Here is a 16,942-nt window from a genome sequence, read left to right as displayed (position 1 = left end):
TTTAGGCGTAGATAATGATTTCAAATCACCCATTTTGGAATGTTTGGGAATTTGGGGATCAAACATCTATATCATAAACTATATACAACCTGAATACATGCAAGTGTAAGGAGGGAAAACATCTCTTAATGTCAAACCTGTCTTTCGACCAGAAAGCCGTCATCATGAAAATGAATAAATGAAATGAAATGAAATGAAATGAAATGAAGTAATTTTAAAAAGTACAAGTAAACTGAATGACTAATAAACAAGAAAGATAATTATTTACATCGAGTAGTCATTTCATGTTTTTCATTCATTTCATTTTCATTTTTTTTTTTGCGGCCAAAGCATATAATATGACAATTTCATATAAACAAATTAAGTACAATGTAACTTTTACATTTCCAAATGAAATTTGGATACACGTCATTTGTTTACATGAATCAATAAACATACTAGTAAGTTGAAGAAATACATGGGCACAATGTGACTGAATCATAAGAAAGAAAAGGTCGGAAATGGAGGGGACTGCTAAAAAGCCAAGCTTGTAGAATGCAGTCCCCTCGTGAGTCGTGAAAATTATAATGCAACAAGACAATTTGACATAGTCCTCGCTGACGTAGATTTTTTAAAGAAAGCGCAGAACTTATTACGACTTTACAATTGGCTTGAAAAAAGGTAAGAAGATCACAGAGGAAACACAAGACCTGCTTTAGTCATTGCTTTATGTGACATGTTAATCATTGTTTCTCTTTTTAACTACTTAGGACCATATATCGACAGACATATGCCGTCACGCGTGTATGCTGTCCTGGTTTTGACGGCTCTCCGTGTGAAGGTAATAGTTGACACATTATGAAACGTTTACCTATACGCAAAAGCACATACGTGTGCACGCACAAAGATACATAAATGCACAAATCTAAACTTATGTCATTGCACAAGCTCTGTCCACGAACTATCTAGTGAGGCATCCTTCAGTCTTTTATTTTTGTGGGGATCATTTAACTTCTCAGCTTGCTACCTACACGTTTGTTTGTAAATATTTGTGGAGCGTATGTTACAGCTAACACCAACGAAGTGAGTGGAATACACATCACTTACGTAAAAATACGTGCATATATACATATTATATATATATATATATATATATGTAGCAATAATAAAGTCACAACAGAGGAATGCAGGGAATGCATTAATAGCCAATCTTGATTTAATGAATAATCCGAATTTTCGAGGAACCTTCCTCTTCTTCAGGGATGACAGTGCGAATATTCACAAGGAATATTGTGACTTTATTATTGCTATTTCTAGTACTGCCAATACGCGGAACAACTACAATGTATATATATATATATGTATGTATATATATATATATATATATATATATATATATAGACATGTATATGCACGTATGTAAAGTATATAACATATATACTTAACATCAATTCCTAGATTCCTTATATTTCACATGATAAATTGTCTTGAATGCTGTACTTGACAATTCATCCATGCTTTTGTATTGTTATGTTTATGGTTTATTTATTTGTCGAAATGTGGAATATAGAACAATAAAAAACAAACAAACTATCAAACAAAAAACAAAATAAAGATCTTATATCTATCTATCTATCTATCTACCTATCTATCTATCCCTATACATTTTTTCTTTGTTACGAACAGAAATTGATGAATGTGCTTCAAGCCCATGTCTACACAATGGGACATGTATTGACCAGATAAACGGATTCTCGTGCAAGTGCTCTACGGGCTGGACAGGGAAAAACTGTGGAATAGGTATTATTAGCTGATGTATGCACACACTCACATATACAAACAAATATATATATATATGTATATATATATATATATATATATATGTATATATATATATATATATATATATATATATATATTCGAGTCGAATAAACTCATTCTTTATTGGCCAAAAATGCATTGCCAATTTGTTTCTTTGTCAATACATATATACATTTCTACATGTACATTATCTACATGTACTTATCATGCCTCTTGATCATGTTGATGAACCATATCGCTATTGAGGCATCATAATGTATACAAGTATGTTATATATATATCTATATACATATATTCTTTTGCTAAAACTAAAGTACCTGTTGCCTACTTTATCTACATAATGTAGTCATAATTTCATAAATTCAAGTCTCATTCCTTCTTTTATAGTCCTACCTTAGATATACGTCTTTTACTTTTAATGCAATGCTTGCACTTTCGACCGTGGTCGTATTCGTTCGAGCCATCTTCGATTGGCACAGGGGAAACGCTGTTAATTTTCTTCGAAATTATGTGCAAAGCGGCTAGTCTCCAAGCTCTCATTTTCAGTGAAAGAATGTTTCATTTGATTCCATCAGTAATCTTCGTAGGTATATTTTATCTTCTCTAACTTCGTCATAGATAGATCGCGCGTATAATGTCTGTGTTACTGTGCACGGAATGCTGTCAAATATTGACAATGTTCGTATTTTATGGCGTATAACATTAAACGATGCAAGAGTAATGATACAGGCTTATCTTAACTGAAGGTAACATCATCTGGTAACTGCTTGAGACTCATTCACGCAATCTCTCTACTGAAAGACGGACACACATCACCATGCCTCCAAGGTTTCCCCACATCAAATCGGAATGCACTTTATACAATTTCCCCTTCAGGACATAGAAAATACAAGTAAACTGCTAAAACACGTAAATAATACATGACAAATTGTAAACAAAGTAACATGGCATTTAGCTATTAAAATATGATCAATTAATACTTCATGATTCGGTTTCACGCGCGATTAGTTTTCGCCAAGATTATGCCGACGTATTTCGACGTAGGAGCTTGTGAAGCTGTTCATCGTTTGCCCGTCGACATGTGCCATTCGCAGAGCGTTCGTTCAGTCATCTTGTGAAAGTAAGATCATACTGGACGGACTCAATCACTACATGCTCGTGGCTATGTACCAGGAGAGGGTAGTGAGATGAGTTGACCTCACGAAGCATCGCAAGCAGCTTCATTTTGTAGAGTGATCTTCATCGCAAAGTCTTCAAAATGCTGCAATTAACCAAGTCTGCGTATAATGTGTGGCCCAACGCTCAGACTACAGTGCAAACTTTTCATCGATACAATAACTAACAAAGTCTTCAGCGAACATGGAATTTGTATTGGGGTAAATATGGATGAACGCATTTCCATTTATGTAACGGGGGTGGGGGACTTCCCCTGCACTCTATAAAACTGGAAAATGTCATCCATAACTGGCACGAAAACTTGTGAGACATATTTTGTTATAGTTCTGAATGGCTACTTTATAAATGTCGCTATGGTCAGGGACCTGTGCCACTCTGTTACACTAGTTTAAGTTTGCAAATGTGTGACCCAACGCTAAGACTATAGTGCAAACTTTTCATCGATACAATAACTAACAAAGTCTTCAGCGAACATGGAATTTGTATTGGGGTAAATATGGATGAACGCATTTCCATTTATGTAACGGGGGTGGGGGACTTCCCCTGCACTCTATAAAACTGGAAAATGTCGTCCATAACTGGCACGAAAACTTGTAAGACATATTTTGTTATAGTTCTGAATGGCTACTTTATAAATGTCGCTATGGTCAGGGACCTGTGCCACTCTGTTACACTAGTTTCAGTTTGCAAATACATTTTACGCACTTATTTTATTTAAATATATTACCGATCGATGTCAGGGATACTGCTCGGTTTCTCCGGCGCTATGCGTGTGTTCGTAAATAGAGTGGGGAAGGTGGTAGTGCAAAAGCATAGAAAATGCCCAACGCCGCACGTACGGAGATAGCAAGCCAGCAATCAAAATGACCGAAAATGTGTGTGTGAGTGTGTGTGTGTGTGTGTATGCGTGTGTGTGTGTGCGTGTGTGGGGAGGGTTAAGGAACTAGCACCCATTGACATGAAATCACCATAGATCTGCATTTATCAAGGTCAAAATCTATCACGTTAGCTGTCAGGATAGAAACAAAAAACAACAACAGCAACAAGCGGCAGCATGCAGCAGCAGTGGCGGCGGCAACGACAACAACAACAACCCCAAACTTGGTCTGACCAGTGTAAGGCACGTTTAAGTCTGCAAACGCCTGATTAATATAATTCTTGATTCCCATGTGATGATTTGATGTAACTGGTCTGGTATTAGCAGCCATACCATCCATCGCACAGCCAGAATGTGAACATTTCTTCTCAGATATAGACGAATGTACGAGTTCAGCCAACAACTGCTCGCAAGTTTGCATCAACTCACCTGGGAGCTACAATTGCTCTTGTCAAGATGGCTTCTCGCTTGATCCCGACGGAGAAACCTGTGAAGGTATTTATAATACCTTATTATTAATAATTTGTCTTAAAAATATTATAATGCAATTTCCATCAACTTTTTTTTTTCGGAAAGGAGTTTCTTATGCTCAACGTTCTATGTTCTGACACCATGATATCAGTTAGTTGCGTAAGATATCAAATATGTGTCCATGTGCTTATATTGGCGTGTCGTGTCAGAGAAAAGGTGACGAACGTCATTTATGTCACATGATTTGCGCAATTGTGGAGGGAATCCTGAATAATTACAACAGTAGGCCTTTAGTAACATAACTCCGTCTTTTTTTTTTCTGGAAGTGGTCATAATTCCATGTATATGTTATACCATTTACTCTATCACCTGGTGGATCGAGAAGGGGAAAAAAGTAAACAGTTCATATAGAAATCAAATGAAAGTTTGAAGTCAAGACGATTCAATTCGGTTCGTTAATTGCGAATGAATCAAAATGTAGAAATTTTGAAAGAATCAGAAATTTTAAAGACAAAAACATTTTGATCACATAACATCCAAGTAGATGCTAAATTTGGGAAATTGGGCTTTTCAGCACTGCAGAATATCTATCAAGAACTCGACGGTTCTCACAGCAACTAGTATCTTATTCTGCCCTTATCAGAATAATTTATGTTATATTTTGAATGTTAGTACCACATTGATTTACACAATACAAAAACATGAAAACTCATTGTCGAAACGAAAAATAAATGAAGCTCCGAGAATGAAAGCGGTTAGTGGTGCAAGGCTAGTGTCAGAGTTCTGGGAAAGGTGTTACACACTGGCTTTACTGCCAATAGGTCTTGCTATGTCTTATTTTACTTCGGTATGTATGCTTTTCAAATCCATGTGAGCATGGCGGGAGCTGCAACGACCACCTGAACGCCATCTCGTGTGACTGCCTACCGAGATGGCGTGGAAAAAAAACTGCGGAACATATTGATATGAATAAAGTCATACTTTCCGCGGATTAGACTCTGGGCTCGTAGAATAAAAATCCTGGGCGAGAAGACAATTCGATATCAACATGTTAAGCTGGTTCTTCCCCTGTACAATGCAGAGAAGATATGATTTTCACAAAGTGACTCTTTTCATGATACAAAATGTATTCGTTATCGACACAAGAGCAATGTTACATGAAGTAATGCATTCTTTCTCGTTTCTCTGCAGAAATTAATGAATGTGCCTCGAATCCGTGTCTGAACGGCGCAACGTGTAATGACCAACTAAATGGATTCTTCTGCAGCTGCTCGGCAGGCCAGACAGGGCAGAATTGTGGAGAAGGTAATACAAACACCATCATCATCATCACAGTTTCGAAGGATAGTGATCAAAAGAAAAGAAAAGTTGCAGTCATAGCAAGTTTTTCTTTCGTGCCTGTGTGAAGTCAATGGAGCACCGACTTAAGAAATATTTTTATTTTAATTTACAGGTTTATGCCAAATTCATTGCTGTAAAAACTATGGATACACTTTTAGGTTGGAATTGAATTTTCTTTCGTATAATGTTACCAAGGACCATTGTGGAAACCGACAGACAGACGTTTAACTAGATTTTCAATTGCTTGATTTATTTTGAATAGTAAACTTTGAATTTTGCATATAGAATTAATTGGGTGCGTTTGTATGCGTCATATACTAGTGGCGCAATCACTAAAATATTCCTTTCATTCTTTCTTTTGACACACAACACAATAGGCCCAGTGTCTGTCTCATTAATGCATACATTCGACCGAGTTATGCAATTTTCTGTTGCTCTTCCTATTTGTATTAAAAAAAGTGGACGAATGTTAGTCAAACCTATGCTTGAAACAATGCTGTCCGTATTGGTCTCCTCAACGGGTATCTCAGTCACTGATGGATGGAGCTAACTGAGTACAGAAATAATGCCTTGCTGTTAATTCGTGTTGAGGCGTCTCGTATCGTGTGTGTGTCGTGCCGTAGAAATCGATAATCGATAATCATAAATATTTCAAACATTCATGATCTATTGTGATTATAAGGCCAATCCACCTTAATGTTTCGAGATTGAAACTAAGAAAGTGCTGATATAATATAAAAACATTATTTGCATGAAAACATCTGTAAATACATAAAGCAAAATCTGGAACGGTTCTGGAAGTATTATAATTCAAAGAAGACTGGAAAAAAAAAAACACCCGAAGACAAGTTCATCTTTGGAAGTTAATACATCTCATGCAACTGAAGACAAATCGAGTGCACAAATTTTGAATGCGCCGTTTTAGTCTCGTACTCTTGCCTGAATTATTCTTTGGGTGATGATTGTTATCCCGAAGGTTAGTTAATCCAAAAATGTGACAAGGTTTGATATTCCGAAGATTTGATAGTCAGAAAATCAAATCAATTTCGTCAGTAAAGGACGTTGAGTTAGCTCAGTCGGTACATAGCGCGTTTGCCTCACAATCCAAAGGACCCGGGTTCCCAAGCAATGTTGTGTGTAATCATACCGTCCCCACTAGCAAGAGGCAAAACACTCTGTTCCTCGGAAAGAACATGAAATGGAGGTCCCGTGTGTGAGAGAGTCACAACTCTTGCATGTAAAAATCCCTCTTTATTTATTAATCGCAAAGAGCAGGGGTGTTTAAAGTGGTTGAAGTGGTCCCGCCTAACATCCAACTGCAGTGGCGGATCCAGAGGGGGCCGCAACCCGCGCACGCCCCCCTTTAGTTTTTGTTAAAAACAAAAGAAATAAAAAGAAAAACAATGAAATGAAACCCGGAAGTGGCACCAGAAATATTAGTCACGCCCCCCCCCCCCCCCCCCGCCTTTACCACATTCCTGGATCCGCCCCTGAACTGGACATAATATTATAATCGATAAAAAGATAAGTTTCCTTACATTCCATTTGGAAAAATTTCAAGCATTAATATGACACTAGCCATGACGACTGTTATTCTGATATTGCAGAAAGATAATCGATCAAATTCAATAAGATCTATTTCTTACTTTTCGTAAGAACGATGTTCAAGCGTTAAGATGATACCAGACATAACGACTATTATTGTAATATTACAGTAATATTAGAGATCATAATCGAGTTTCCAAACTTACTATGATGAGCATGGCAGTAAGGCACATAGATACCTATGGTACGTAGTACTAACATTCCTTCCTGTCTATGAAGTATTTCATATTTCTTCCTATGTCTGTTGAACAACAAACGTACGTGTTTACCGCGATGTTGATTGGTGCATCGCTGCGATGAGCCACTGTTGAGACAATTTACCTACTTATAGGTCCATTGTGATAACTATACCATATACCAAGAAAAGTAATTTCCAGATGATACGTAAATCAGGAAAAGAAAATGACATGGATGTCATTATATCCAGCAGGGGTCGCATGAAAATCATTCAAGACGGGCACACTGACACATGACATACGTATTACTTCTGATATTTTTACCTTTGACATTTTTACTTCTGACATTTTTACACCGAATCGTTCAGAGGGGCTGTTTTGGATATCAGAATATCCCATCTGCTTCCCGAAGGGAGGGGGGGGGGGGGAATATCCGATGACAGCTTGAGACCTGTAAATTATCCGACCAATGAGAAATTGGGCCGTCAAACTAAAGGATATGAAATACTTCAATTTTTTTAACAGCCTGAGGTATTGCCAACAAGTAAGGAAATTAGCCCTCTCACATGTATTTTTTTTCTTCTTTTTTTTTTTTCTGTCATAGTGTATGCGTATAGAGTGAAAGTGCGTTCCGGCGCCACGTAAAGTATCGCCCACACAAGAGTCGTCTCGACGGGTTCTGATGACTGATGTCTGTCACTAGTGTAGACAAACACCGAGAGTCAAGGTCTTACAAACGGAAAGTGGCGGGTTACCCACTTTTGTTTTCAATTTAATGATTGATCTATAGGAAAGGCAGAGTAGATGCTCCTGGCACTGATCATGCTGATATATAGAGAGGTCAAATAATTAGCCCCCACCCAGTTTCTTTTGGGATTTTTCATGTTAACTACAAGCACATAGATCATGCTGTCCCGCGGGTTGATAGTCTTTGCATGCTTCCAGTTGATAACTCATTATTATGTCGCAGGGAACCTGCAGCAGGTCTCTAATGAAGGGACAAGATTCAGATATATGCTGTCGACCATTGGTGACGGCCCTACCGATCTCGTTTTCGTGCTCGACTCGTCTTCAAGCATCGGAGCGGTGTACTACGAAAGACTCGTCTACTTCGTCAAGGCGGCCTCCCTGATTTTACCAGTCTCACCAAACAAGACAAGGATTGCTATTGTTTCGTTTTCATCGTGTACTAAGATTCACAATTTCATCGATTACATTACTCAGCCAGCGGGCAAGAATAAGTGCACCCTTAACCAAGACATCGACTCAACCGTACGGTATGATGAAGGCGGCAGATGCACCAACCATGCTTTACAGAGAGCAGGAGATGTACTTGCCCGTGGACGTCGTATTAACAGGTATTTATTTATTCATTCACGTTTTCTTTAAAAATACAGGGGAAGTCTCGTTCAAGCCAGAGGCCTGCTTTTCAAGAGAGCCCTGTAATTGCACAGATACATTTTGCATATCATGATGAAATTATACAATGAAATAGAAGATGATACAACAAATGACAATTCAAAATACAAAAGATTAAAGAAACAGACATAGTCAAAACCTTACATATACACACACAAGCACATACTCCTGCGCGCATGCACATCATACACACTCGCAGACACACAGACACGAACACGCACACACACACACACGCATACGGACACAGACACATCTGTCTGCAGAAGATCCATAATGATAAATGTGTTTCATTAACATGTTACAATATACACTACTGCCAAATAAACTTACTAAAACATTAATCTAATCTGCCTTTTGAATATTGACAGCGATGGACACGTTTGTACAGTACTTGGTAGATTGTTGTATAAAGAGCATGCTATATATGTACGAAAAGGAGCGTTTCTTGAGTACGCGGGTGCGGTATGAATAGTGGACTAGTGGAATAGTGGGTGTCTGGTATAATACAACACAGGGCGTCTTTCAACTAAAGGGTTTAAATACGGAAGGGCTAAATCGTTCAAGATTTTAAAAATTGTAACACAATACTGGTATTTTAATCTCCGATCTACAGACTGCCATTTCAATGAGTTTAGTAAAACGGCTTTTGGAGTATAATCGGTCTTCAGAATTAGTCTTGCGTATTTGTTTTGAAGCCTTTGTAACTTTGATATATTACCTTTCGTGTAATTCCCCTATACCACTGAACAGTAATCTATGCGAGATAAGATCAGGGAATAATATAACTGTATCAACATGTATTTCGGTAAGAATTTTCGAATCCTCCTTATGTAGCTCGAGAAATTTTGCTTATGATTTGGGAAATATGTCGTGACCAGTTAAGGTTTTCGTCAAAATATACACCTACGTATTTTATTCTTTGATCAGTACAGAAAAGCGAAACTGCTTAGATATGGGGACGGGAGTCTTAGCAGTACGGGGACTGTCACAGCTGATTGCTTCCGCGTATTCTCGGTCTTCCCATCGTGTAGCGAAAACTCCCTACCGATGATAAAGCTACGCACCGTTTTCTCCTTCCTTTCTCATATCCCATATATATATATATATATATATATATATATATTATATATATAAAACCTGCCACTCCCGACCCAGCTCACCGCCCTGGGCGGGGGCTACCAGCGGCAGGGGATGGGCTGGGCTCGCGCCCGGTCTGTGAAGACGCGAGGGGATTTGGTTAGTGCACTCGTACTCGCAGACTCACCTGCCACATCATCATCAATTAGATTAATCTTAGGACAAAAATTAAGAAAATGTTACGCTAAATTCATAGAGGTAATTGACTTTTATTCAAAAGGAAACTCTCCTCTCGTTCAATCAATTTCCATCAATGATTATTTGGCACTGGCAATTCAAACGTAATTATACACAATTTAACTTGGCATGCGCATTATTACAATTTCATTTCGGTAGGCCTAAGTGTACTTACATACAGCCTCAGCAAGTTCAGTGCAAGTGCTAAGGTGTGTGTGTGTGGGGGGGGGGGTTAATAGGGAAAGGGGAATTGTCCGCGATTAACTGGAACCATTCACTGAAGTCCTTGCTTCGCTTAGTCCTTGTCGCTGGCGCGACTTCGCTGGTGGCTGCCTTCGTCGCCTTCGACCCGTACTGCTTCCGCCGTGCTGGTGGCTCCCCGCAACATCTCCAGCTCCCCGGCGGCTGGTACACGGCTGCGTCCGGCTGTCTGGGCTCTGCTTCACCATCGGGAGTGGGCGTCAAGTGTGGGGTGTGCAACAGTTCACAATCACTTTAACACGTCAAAATCGTGCGGACAGTGGCAAGAAGGGCGATCCCATTTGAATCAGGTTCCGATTTCCGCTAATTAAATTGTTATTTCAAAGTTTCCAATCCGGTCCCACCATATCGGAATTCAAAGTTCGGCCCACGGCACTATAACAGGAATCATTAATTGTTCAGGACGACACACCACTATAATTCACGAGAGCTAGCTAGGCATTATTGCCCGTCGAATATCTCAGTGCCCAATTCAATTCAGTCCACATGATTGTTGCCAACCCCGATCTTCCCTCTCAAAGTGTTCGGAAAGAATTATGCTAACGGTGCTACATCTTCAAATCTGCTACTCTGAGGACTTCATCTTCGCTAAAATTCAAATGTCTGGCAGAGTTCTCTCCCGAACTCGGCAAAAGTCTCTGCAACAAAAATTCTTGCAAAAATGCTCGCAGAAGTGTGTGCAGAAGTCCCCCTAACAGTGTGTGCCGAAGTGTATCAAAAATCTGTCTCGAAGTGTGTCCTCTCCCTACACTAAATTCCCTTTTAAACTAATTCTAAAATCCCTCCTACAATTCTATTATCCAATCATTACAACTAATTTCTCCCATCTGAATTATTGACAACCCTCTTTCGACCAACCCGTTTACCTGTCCCCAACTTGACCCTCTCCTCTCACCTGTGTAATCTACCATAGCCTCCAGCAGGATTCCCGATTTAACTCACCCTACCACAATATTCTCGTTGTCCTCCTTGTCAGACATCTACTAACATCCTGCCGGTTCTATCTATTTCTTTGCCCCTTTAAAAATCACCTACTGTCCATCAAATGTCCTTCTTCTTTATTCCCTTTGTCTGATTCCCTACAATGTCCTATCATGCCCTAAGCCCTCTGCATGAACCTTATTCCTTCCCTTTAATTCCCTTTATTCATTTTCCCTATGCTTTGCCCTATCTACTTCCTGACCCTCTAATTTCTTATTATTCCTTTCATAATGCCCATCCTATTCGGAACTCCCCCTTTTCAGCTCGTTACATATAGGCCTATATATATATATATATATGTATATATATATATATATATATATATATGTATATATATATATATATATATATATATATATATAACGCGAAGTGGGCGTGGCCTCGTACGTTGTGGGTGCTGCATTATTGGGTATATGTGTGACGGAGGAATGACTCGCAGACGTTGCAGTTGTGTTCACTATGGCCTTTATTTCTCAAGCTTTCGACTGTGTAACCAGCCTTTTTCAAGAGCTTTTAAGGCGTTGGGATATGCTTGCTGGCAAGCATATCCCAACGCAAGCATATCATAACGCCTTAAAAGCCCTTGAAAAAGGCTGGTGACACAGTCGAAAGCTTCGGAAATAAAGGCCATAGTGAACACTACTGCAACGTCTGCGAGTCATTCCTCCGCCACACACACACACACACACACACACACACACACACACACATATATATATATATATATATATATATATATATATATATACATAAGTAAAAGAATTAGTAGAAGAAGAACACCGTAAAAAATAAATCATAGATCTTGAAGATCTTGCCCATGATCAGACGTGTTTTCATGTCTGCTTCAGAAACGGGTTTGATTAAGATCTTTTGTCACACCATGGGCACTGATGAAGAGTGTGACCTTGCCTTTCAGTATTTGAGAGCTATGCTCCGTTTTTAAGATCTTCAAGATCTATGATTTATTTTTTACGGCGTTCTTCTTCTACTAATTCTTTTCCGTATTATCATCAAGATGCCGAGCAGACCAATCTTCTTATGTATATATATATCATGAAAGCTCGGTGGTCTAGTGGAGATGACGCTTGTCCGGTGATCAGGAGGTCGTAGGTTCGAATCCTGCTCGAGAATGTACGCCCATGATTTTTTTATCATGGCTGCTACTATAGAACACTGATCAATTCAGTGCTTATTTACGTCGATGTAGGGCAATTTGTCAATCAGTTGCAATGAAAACATCTCGACGGAAGAAAATCATGAATTTGAATGACAAAGCAGTACCCGCTGCATGCTATAAGGATTAGAACCAACACTTGCTTTCGGGCGAAAGCTCGGTGGTCTAGTGGAGATGACGCTTGTCCGGTGATCAGGAGGTCGTAGGTTCGAATCCTGCTCGAGTATGTACGCCCATGATTTTTTATCATGGCTGCTACTATAGAACACTGATCAATTCAGTGCTTATTTACGTCGATGTAGGGCAATTTGTCAATCAGTTGCAATGAAAACATCTCGACGGAAGAAAATCATGAATTTGAATAACAAAGCAGTACCCGCTGCATGCTATAAGGATTAGAACCAACACTTGCTTTCGGGCGAAAGCTCGGTGGTCTAGTGGAGATGACGCTTGTCCGGTGATCAGGAGGTCGTAGGTTCGAATCCTGCTCGAGTATGTACGCCCATGATTTTTTTATCATGGCTGCTACTATAGAACACTGATCAATTCAGTGCTTATTTACGTCGATGTAGGGCAATTTGTCAATCAGTTGCAATGAAAACATCTCGACGGAAGAAAATCATGAATTTGAATAACAAAGCAGTACCCGCTGCATGCTATAAGGATTAGAACCAACACTTGCTTTCGGGCGAAAGCTCGGTGGTCTAGTGGAGATGACGCTTGTCCGGTGATCAGGAGGTCGTAGGTTCGAATCCTGCTCGAGTATGTACGCCCATGATTTTTTTATCATGGCTGCTACTATAGAACACTGATCAATTCAGTGCTTATTTACGTCGATGTAGGGCAATTTGTCAATCAGTTGCAATGAAAACATCTCGACGGAAGAAAATCATGAATTTGAATAACAAAGCAGTACCCGCTGCATGCTATAAGGATTAGAACCAACACTTGCTTTCGGGCGAAAGCTCGGTGGTCTAGTGGAGATGACGCTTGTCCGGTGATCAGGAGGTCGTAGGTTCGAATCCTGCTCGAGTATGTACGCCCATGATTTTTTTATCATGGCTGCTACTATAGAACACTGATCAATTCAGTGCTTATTTACGTCGATGTAGGGCAATTTGTCAATCAGTTGCAATGAAAACATCTCGACGGAAGAAAATCATGAATTTGAATAACAAAGCAGTACCCGCTGCATGCTATAAGGATTAGAACCAACACTTGCTTTCGGGCGAAAGCTCGGTGGTCTAGTGGAGATGACGCTTGTCCGGTGATCAGGAGGTCGTAGGTTCGAATCCTGCTCGAGTATGTACGCCCATGATTTTTTTATCATGGCTGCTACTATAGAACACTGATCAATTCAGTGCTTATTTACGTCGATGTAGGGCAATTTGTCAATCAGTTGCAATGAAAACATCTCGACGGAAGAAAATCATGAATTTGAATAACAAAGCAGTACCCGCTGCATGCTATAAGGATTAGAACCAACACTTGCTTTCGGGCGAAAGCTCGGTGGTCTAGTGGAGATGACGCTTGTCCGGTGAGCAGGAGGTCGTAGGTTCGAATCCTGCTCGAGTATGTACGCCCATGATTTTTTTATCATGGCTGCTACTATAGAACACTGATCAATTCAGTGCTTATTTACGTCGATGTAGGGCAATTTGTCAATCAGTTGCAATGAAAACATCTCGACGGAAGAAAATCATGAATTTGAATAACAAAGCAGTACCCGCTGCATGCTATAAGGATTAGAACCAACACTTGCTTTCGGGCGAAAGCTCGGTGGTCTAGTGGAGATGACGCTTGTCCGGTGATCAGGAGGTCGTAGGTTCGAATCCTGCTCGAGTATGTACGCCCATGATTTTTTTATCATGGCTGCTACTATAGAACACTGACCAATTCAGTGCTTATTTACGTCGATGTAGGGCAATTTGTCAATCAGTTGCAATGAAAACATCTCGACGGAAGAAAATCATGAATTTAAATAACAAAGCAGTACCCGCTGCATGCTATAAGGATTAGAACCAACACTTGCTTTCGGGCGAAAGCTCGGTGGTCTAGTGGAGATGACGCTTGTCCGGTGATCAGGAGGTCGTAGGTTCGAATCCTGCTCGAGTATGTACGCCCATGATTTTTTTATCATGGCTGCTACTATAGAACACTGATCAATTCAGTGCTTATTTACGTCGATGTAGGGCAATTTGTCAATCAGTTGCAATGAAAACATCTCGACGGAAGAAAATCATGAATTTGAATAACAAAGCAGTACCCGCTGCATGCTATAAGGATTAGAACCAACACTTGCTTTCGGGCGAAAGCTCGGTGGTCTAGTGGAGATGACGCTTGTCCGGTGATCAGGAGGTCGTAGGTTCGAATCCTGCTCGAGTATGTACGCCCATGATTTTTTTTATCATGGCTGCTACTATAGAACACTGATCAATTCAGTGCTTATTTACGTCGATGTAGGGCAATTTGTCAATCAGTTGCAATGAAAACATCTCGACGGAAGAAAATCATGAATTTGAATAACAAAGCAGTACCCGCTGCATGCTATAAGGATTAGAACCAACACTTGCTTTCGGGCGAAAGCTCGGTGGTCTAGTGGAGATGACGCTTGTCCGGTGATCAGGAGGTCGTAGGTTCGAATCCTGCTCGAGTATGTACGCCCATGATTTTTTTATCATGGCTGCTACTATAGAACACTGATCAATTCAGTGCTTATTTACGTCGATGTAGGGCAATTTGTCAATCAGTTGCAACTATATATATATATATATATATATATATATATATATATATATATATATTTATATGGCTAACTATTCGAAACATAGGATACCTACATTAGTGCGATATTCTCTCCTGACTGCCTTGCCATCATATCCTAATGCCTTGGTCAGGTACTTGTAGATAAAAAAAAAAAGGATATCCAAGGAGAACCAGGGAGGTTGATGAACGCAGCGCAGCCATGTTGTCAGAACTGAGGTCAGTGTGAATGTGTGTGTGTGTGTGTGTGTGTGTGTGTGTGTGTTGCGTGTTGTATACTCACCACGAGTGCACTTAAAACTAATGTACACTTCGCAATTACTTTCACCAGGTAGTTCAAACGATGAAACTTCATGACGTATGATTACCACTATCGTCATGATAATTCATCATAGAATGGCATTCATACGAATGTATAAAATATTAACCATTTATATATATATATATATATATATATATATGGCTAACTATTCGAAACATAGGATACCTTCATTAGTGCGATATTCTCTCCTGACTGCCTTGCCATCATATCCTAATGCCTTTGTCAGGTACTTGTAGATAAAAAAAAAAAAAAGGATATCCAAGGAGAACCAGGGAGGTTGATGAACGCAGCGCAGCCATGTGGTCAGAACTGAGCTCTGTGTGAATGTGTGTGTGTGTGTTTGTGTGTTGCGTGCTGTATACTCACCGCGAGTGCACTAAAAACTAATGTACACTTCGCAATTACTTTCACCAGGTAGTTCAAACGATGAAACTTCATGACGTATGATTACCACTATCGTCATGATAATTCATCATAGAATGGCATTCATACGAATGTATAAAATCTAATGTTAAGTTGCGAATGTGGTTGTATTTGTATTAGCAACATACATTGCAAATATTTGATAACGAGAAGGAAAGCAATATCATTCCTACACGCATTCCCAATTATGTAACATAATATTATATAATTTATTATGTTTTTCATAATCCTTATACATGTATTAATTTAAGATTTAAATGTTAAGCGCTTAGAAACTACTGTAATAAGCGCTATATAAATGTACATTATTATTATTATTATTATTCCCCTCTTTGATGAATTACTTGAGTGTTTGTGTAAGTATAATTTCATGTGTTCTTCGATTTTAGTGTTTGTTTATTTTTTCCCAAGTCTCCAACTATCCTATAAGATGTTCTTGATATGCTATTTACCATGCTGTCTAGCGATAGACCCATCATAATTCCAACTTGCCACAATCATTAGAAAATGGTACACAAACTGATACGGTGATGTAAAAGATTATCACAATGGTGTCGACAATGATGATAGTTATCGCTTCACGATTTTATATATCACCCATCTTCAGTGTCATTGTTGATTTTGATTAGAATTTCTTTGTTTCCTTTTTCCAACAAGGAGATAAAAGTTCCCTTTGTTTGCAATGATTGATTAAAAAATGGTTTTACCCCCCCCCCCCCCCCTTGTCATAAAACTCTCAGGATTATTATAGTGTTGATTGCCGGAGCTTCAAGCGATGGGGGATCTCCATTAAACGAGGCCCAGGAATTGAGGAACAGAGGTATCACCATACTTTCCAT

General features: G+C 39.3%; 1 protein-coding gene across 1 annotated transcript in view; it reads left to right on the top strand.

The window, feature by feature from the left end:
* The first annotated feature begins 8,460 nt into the window (after window positions 1-8,460).
* Window positions 8,461-16,942, top strand: part of LOC140234764 (uncharacterized) — a 42,281-nt gene continuing 33,799 nt past the window's right edge. The window contains exons 1-2 of the mRNA XM_072314802.1: window positions 8,461-8,804; window positions 16,844-16,942. The exon at window positions 16,844-16,942 is cut by the window's right edge and continues 104 nt beyond it. Of these exons, the coding sequence (XP_072170903.1) occupies window positions 8,461-8,804; window positions 16,844-16,942 (443 nt within the window). The remainder of the gene's footprint in view (window positions 8,805-16,843) is intronic.

This window comes from Diadema setosum, chromosome 11 (assembly GCF_964275005.1).
Source record: "Diadema setosum chromosome 11, eeDiaSeto1, whole genome shotgun sequence".
Lineage (NCBI taxonomy): Eukaryota > Metazoa > Echinodermata > Echinoidea > Diadematoida > Diadematidae > Diadema > Diadema setosum.
The sequence above is the reverse complement of the archived record's forward strand: the minus strand, read 5'-3'. Positions and strand labels throughout refer to the sequence as shown.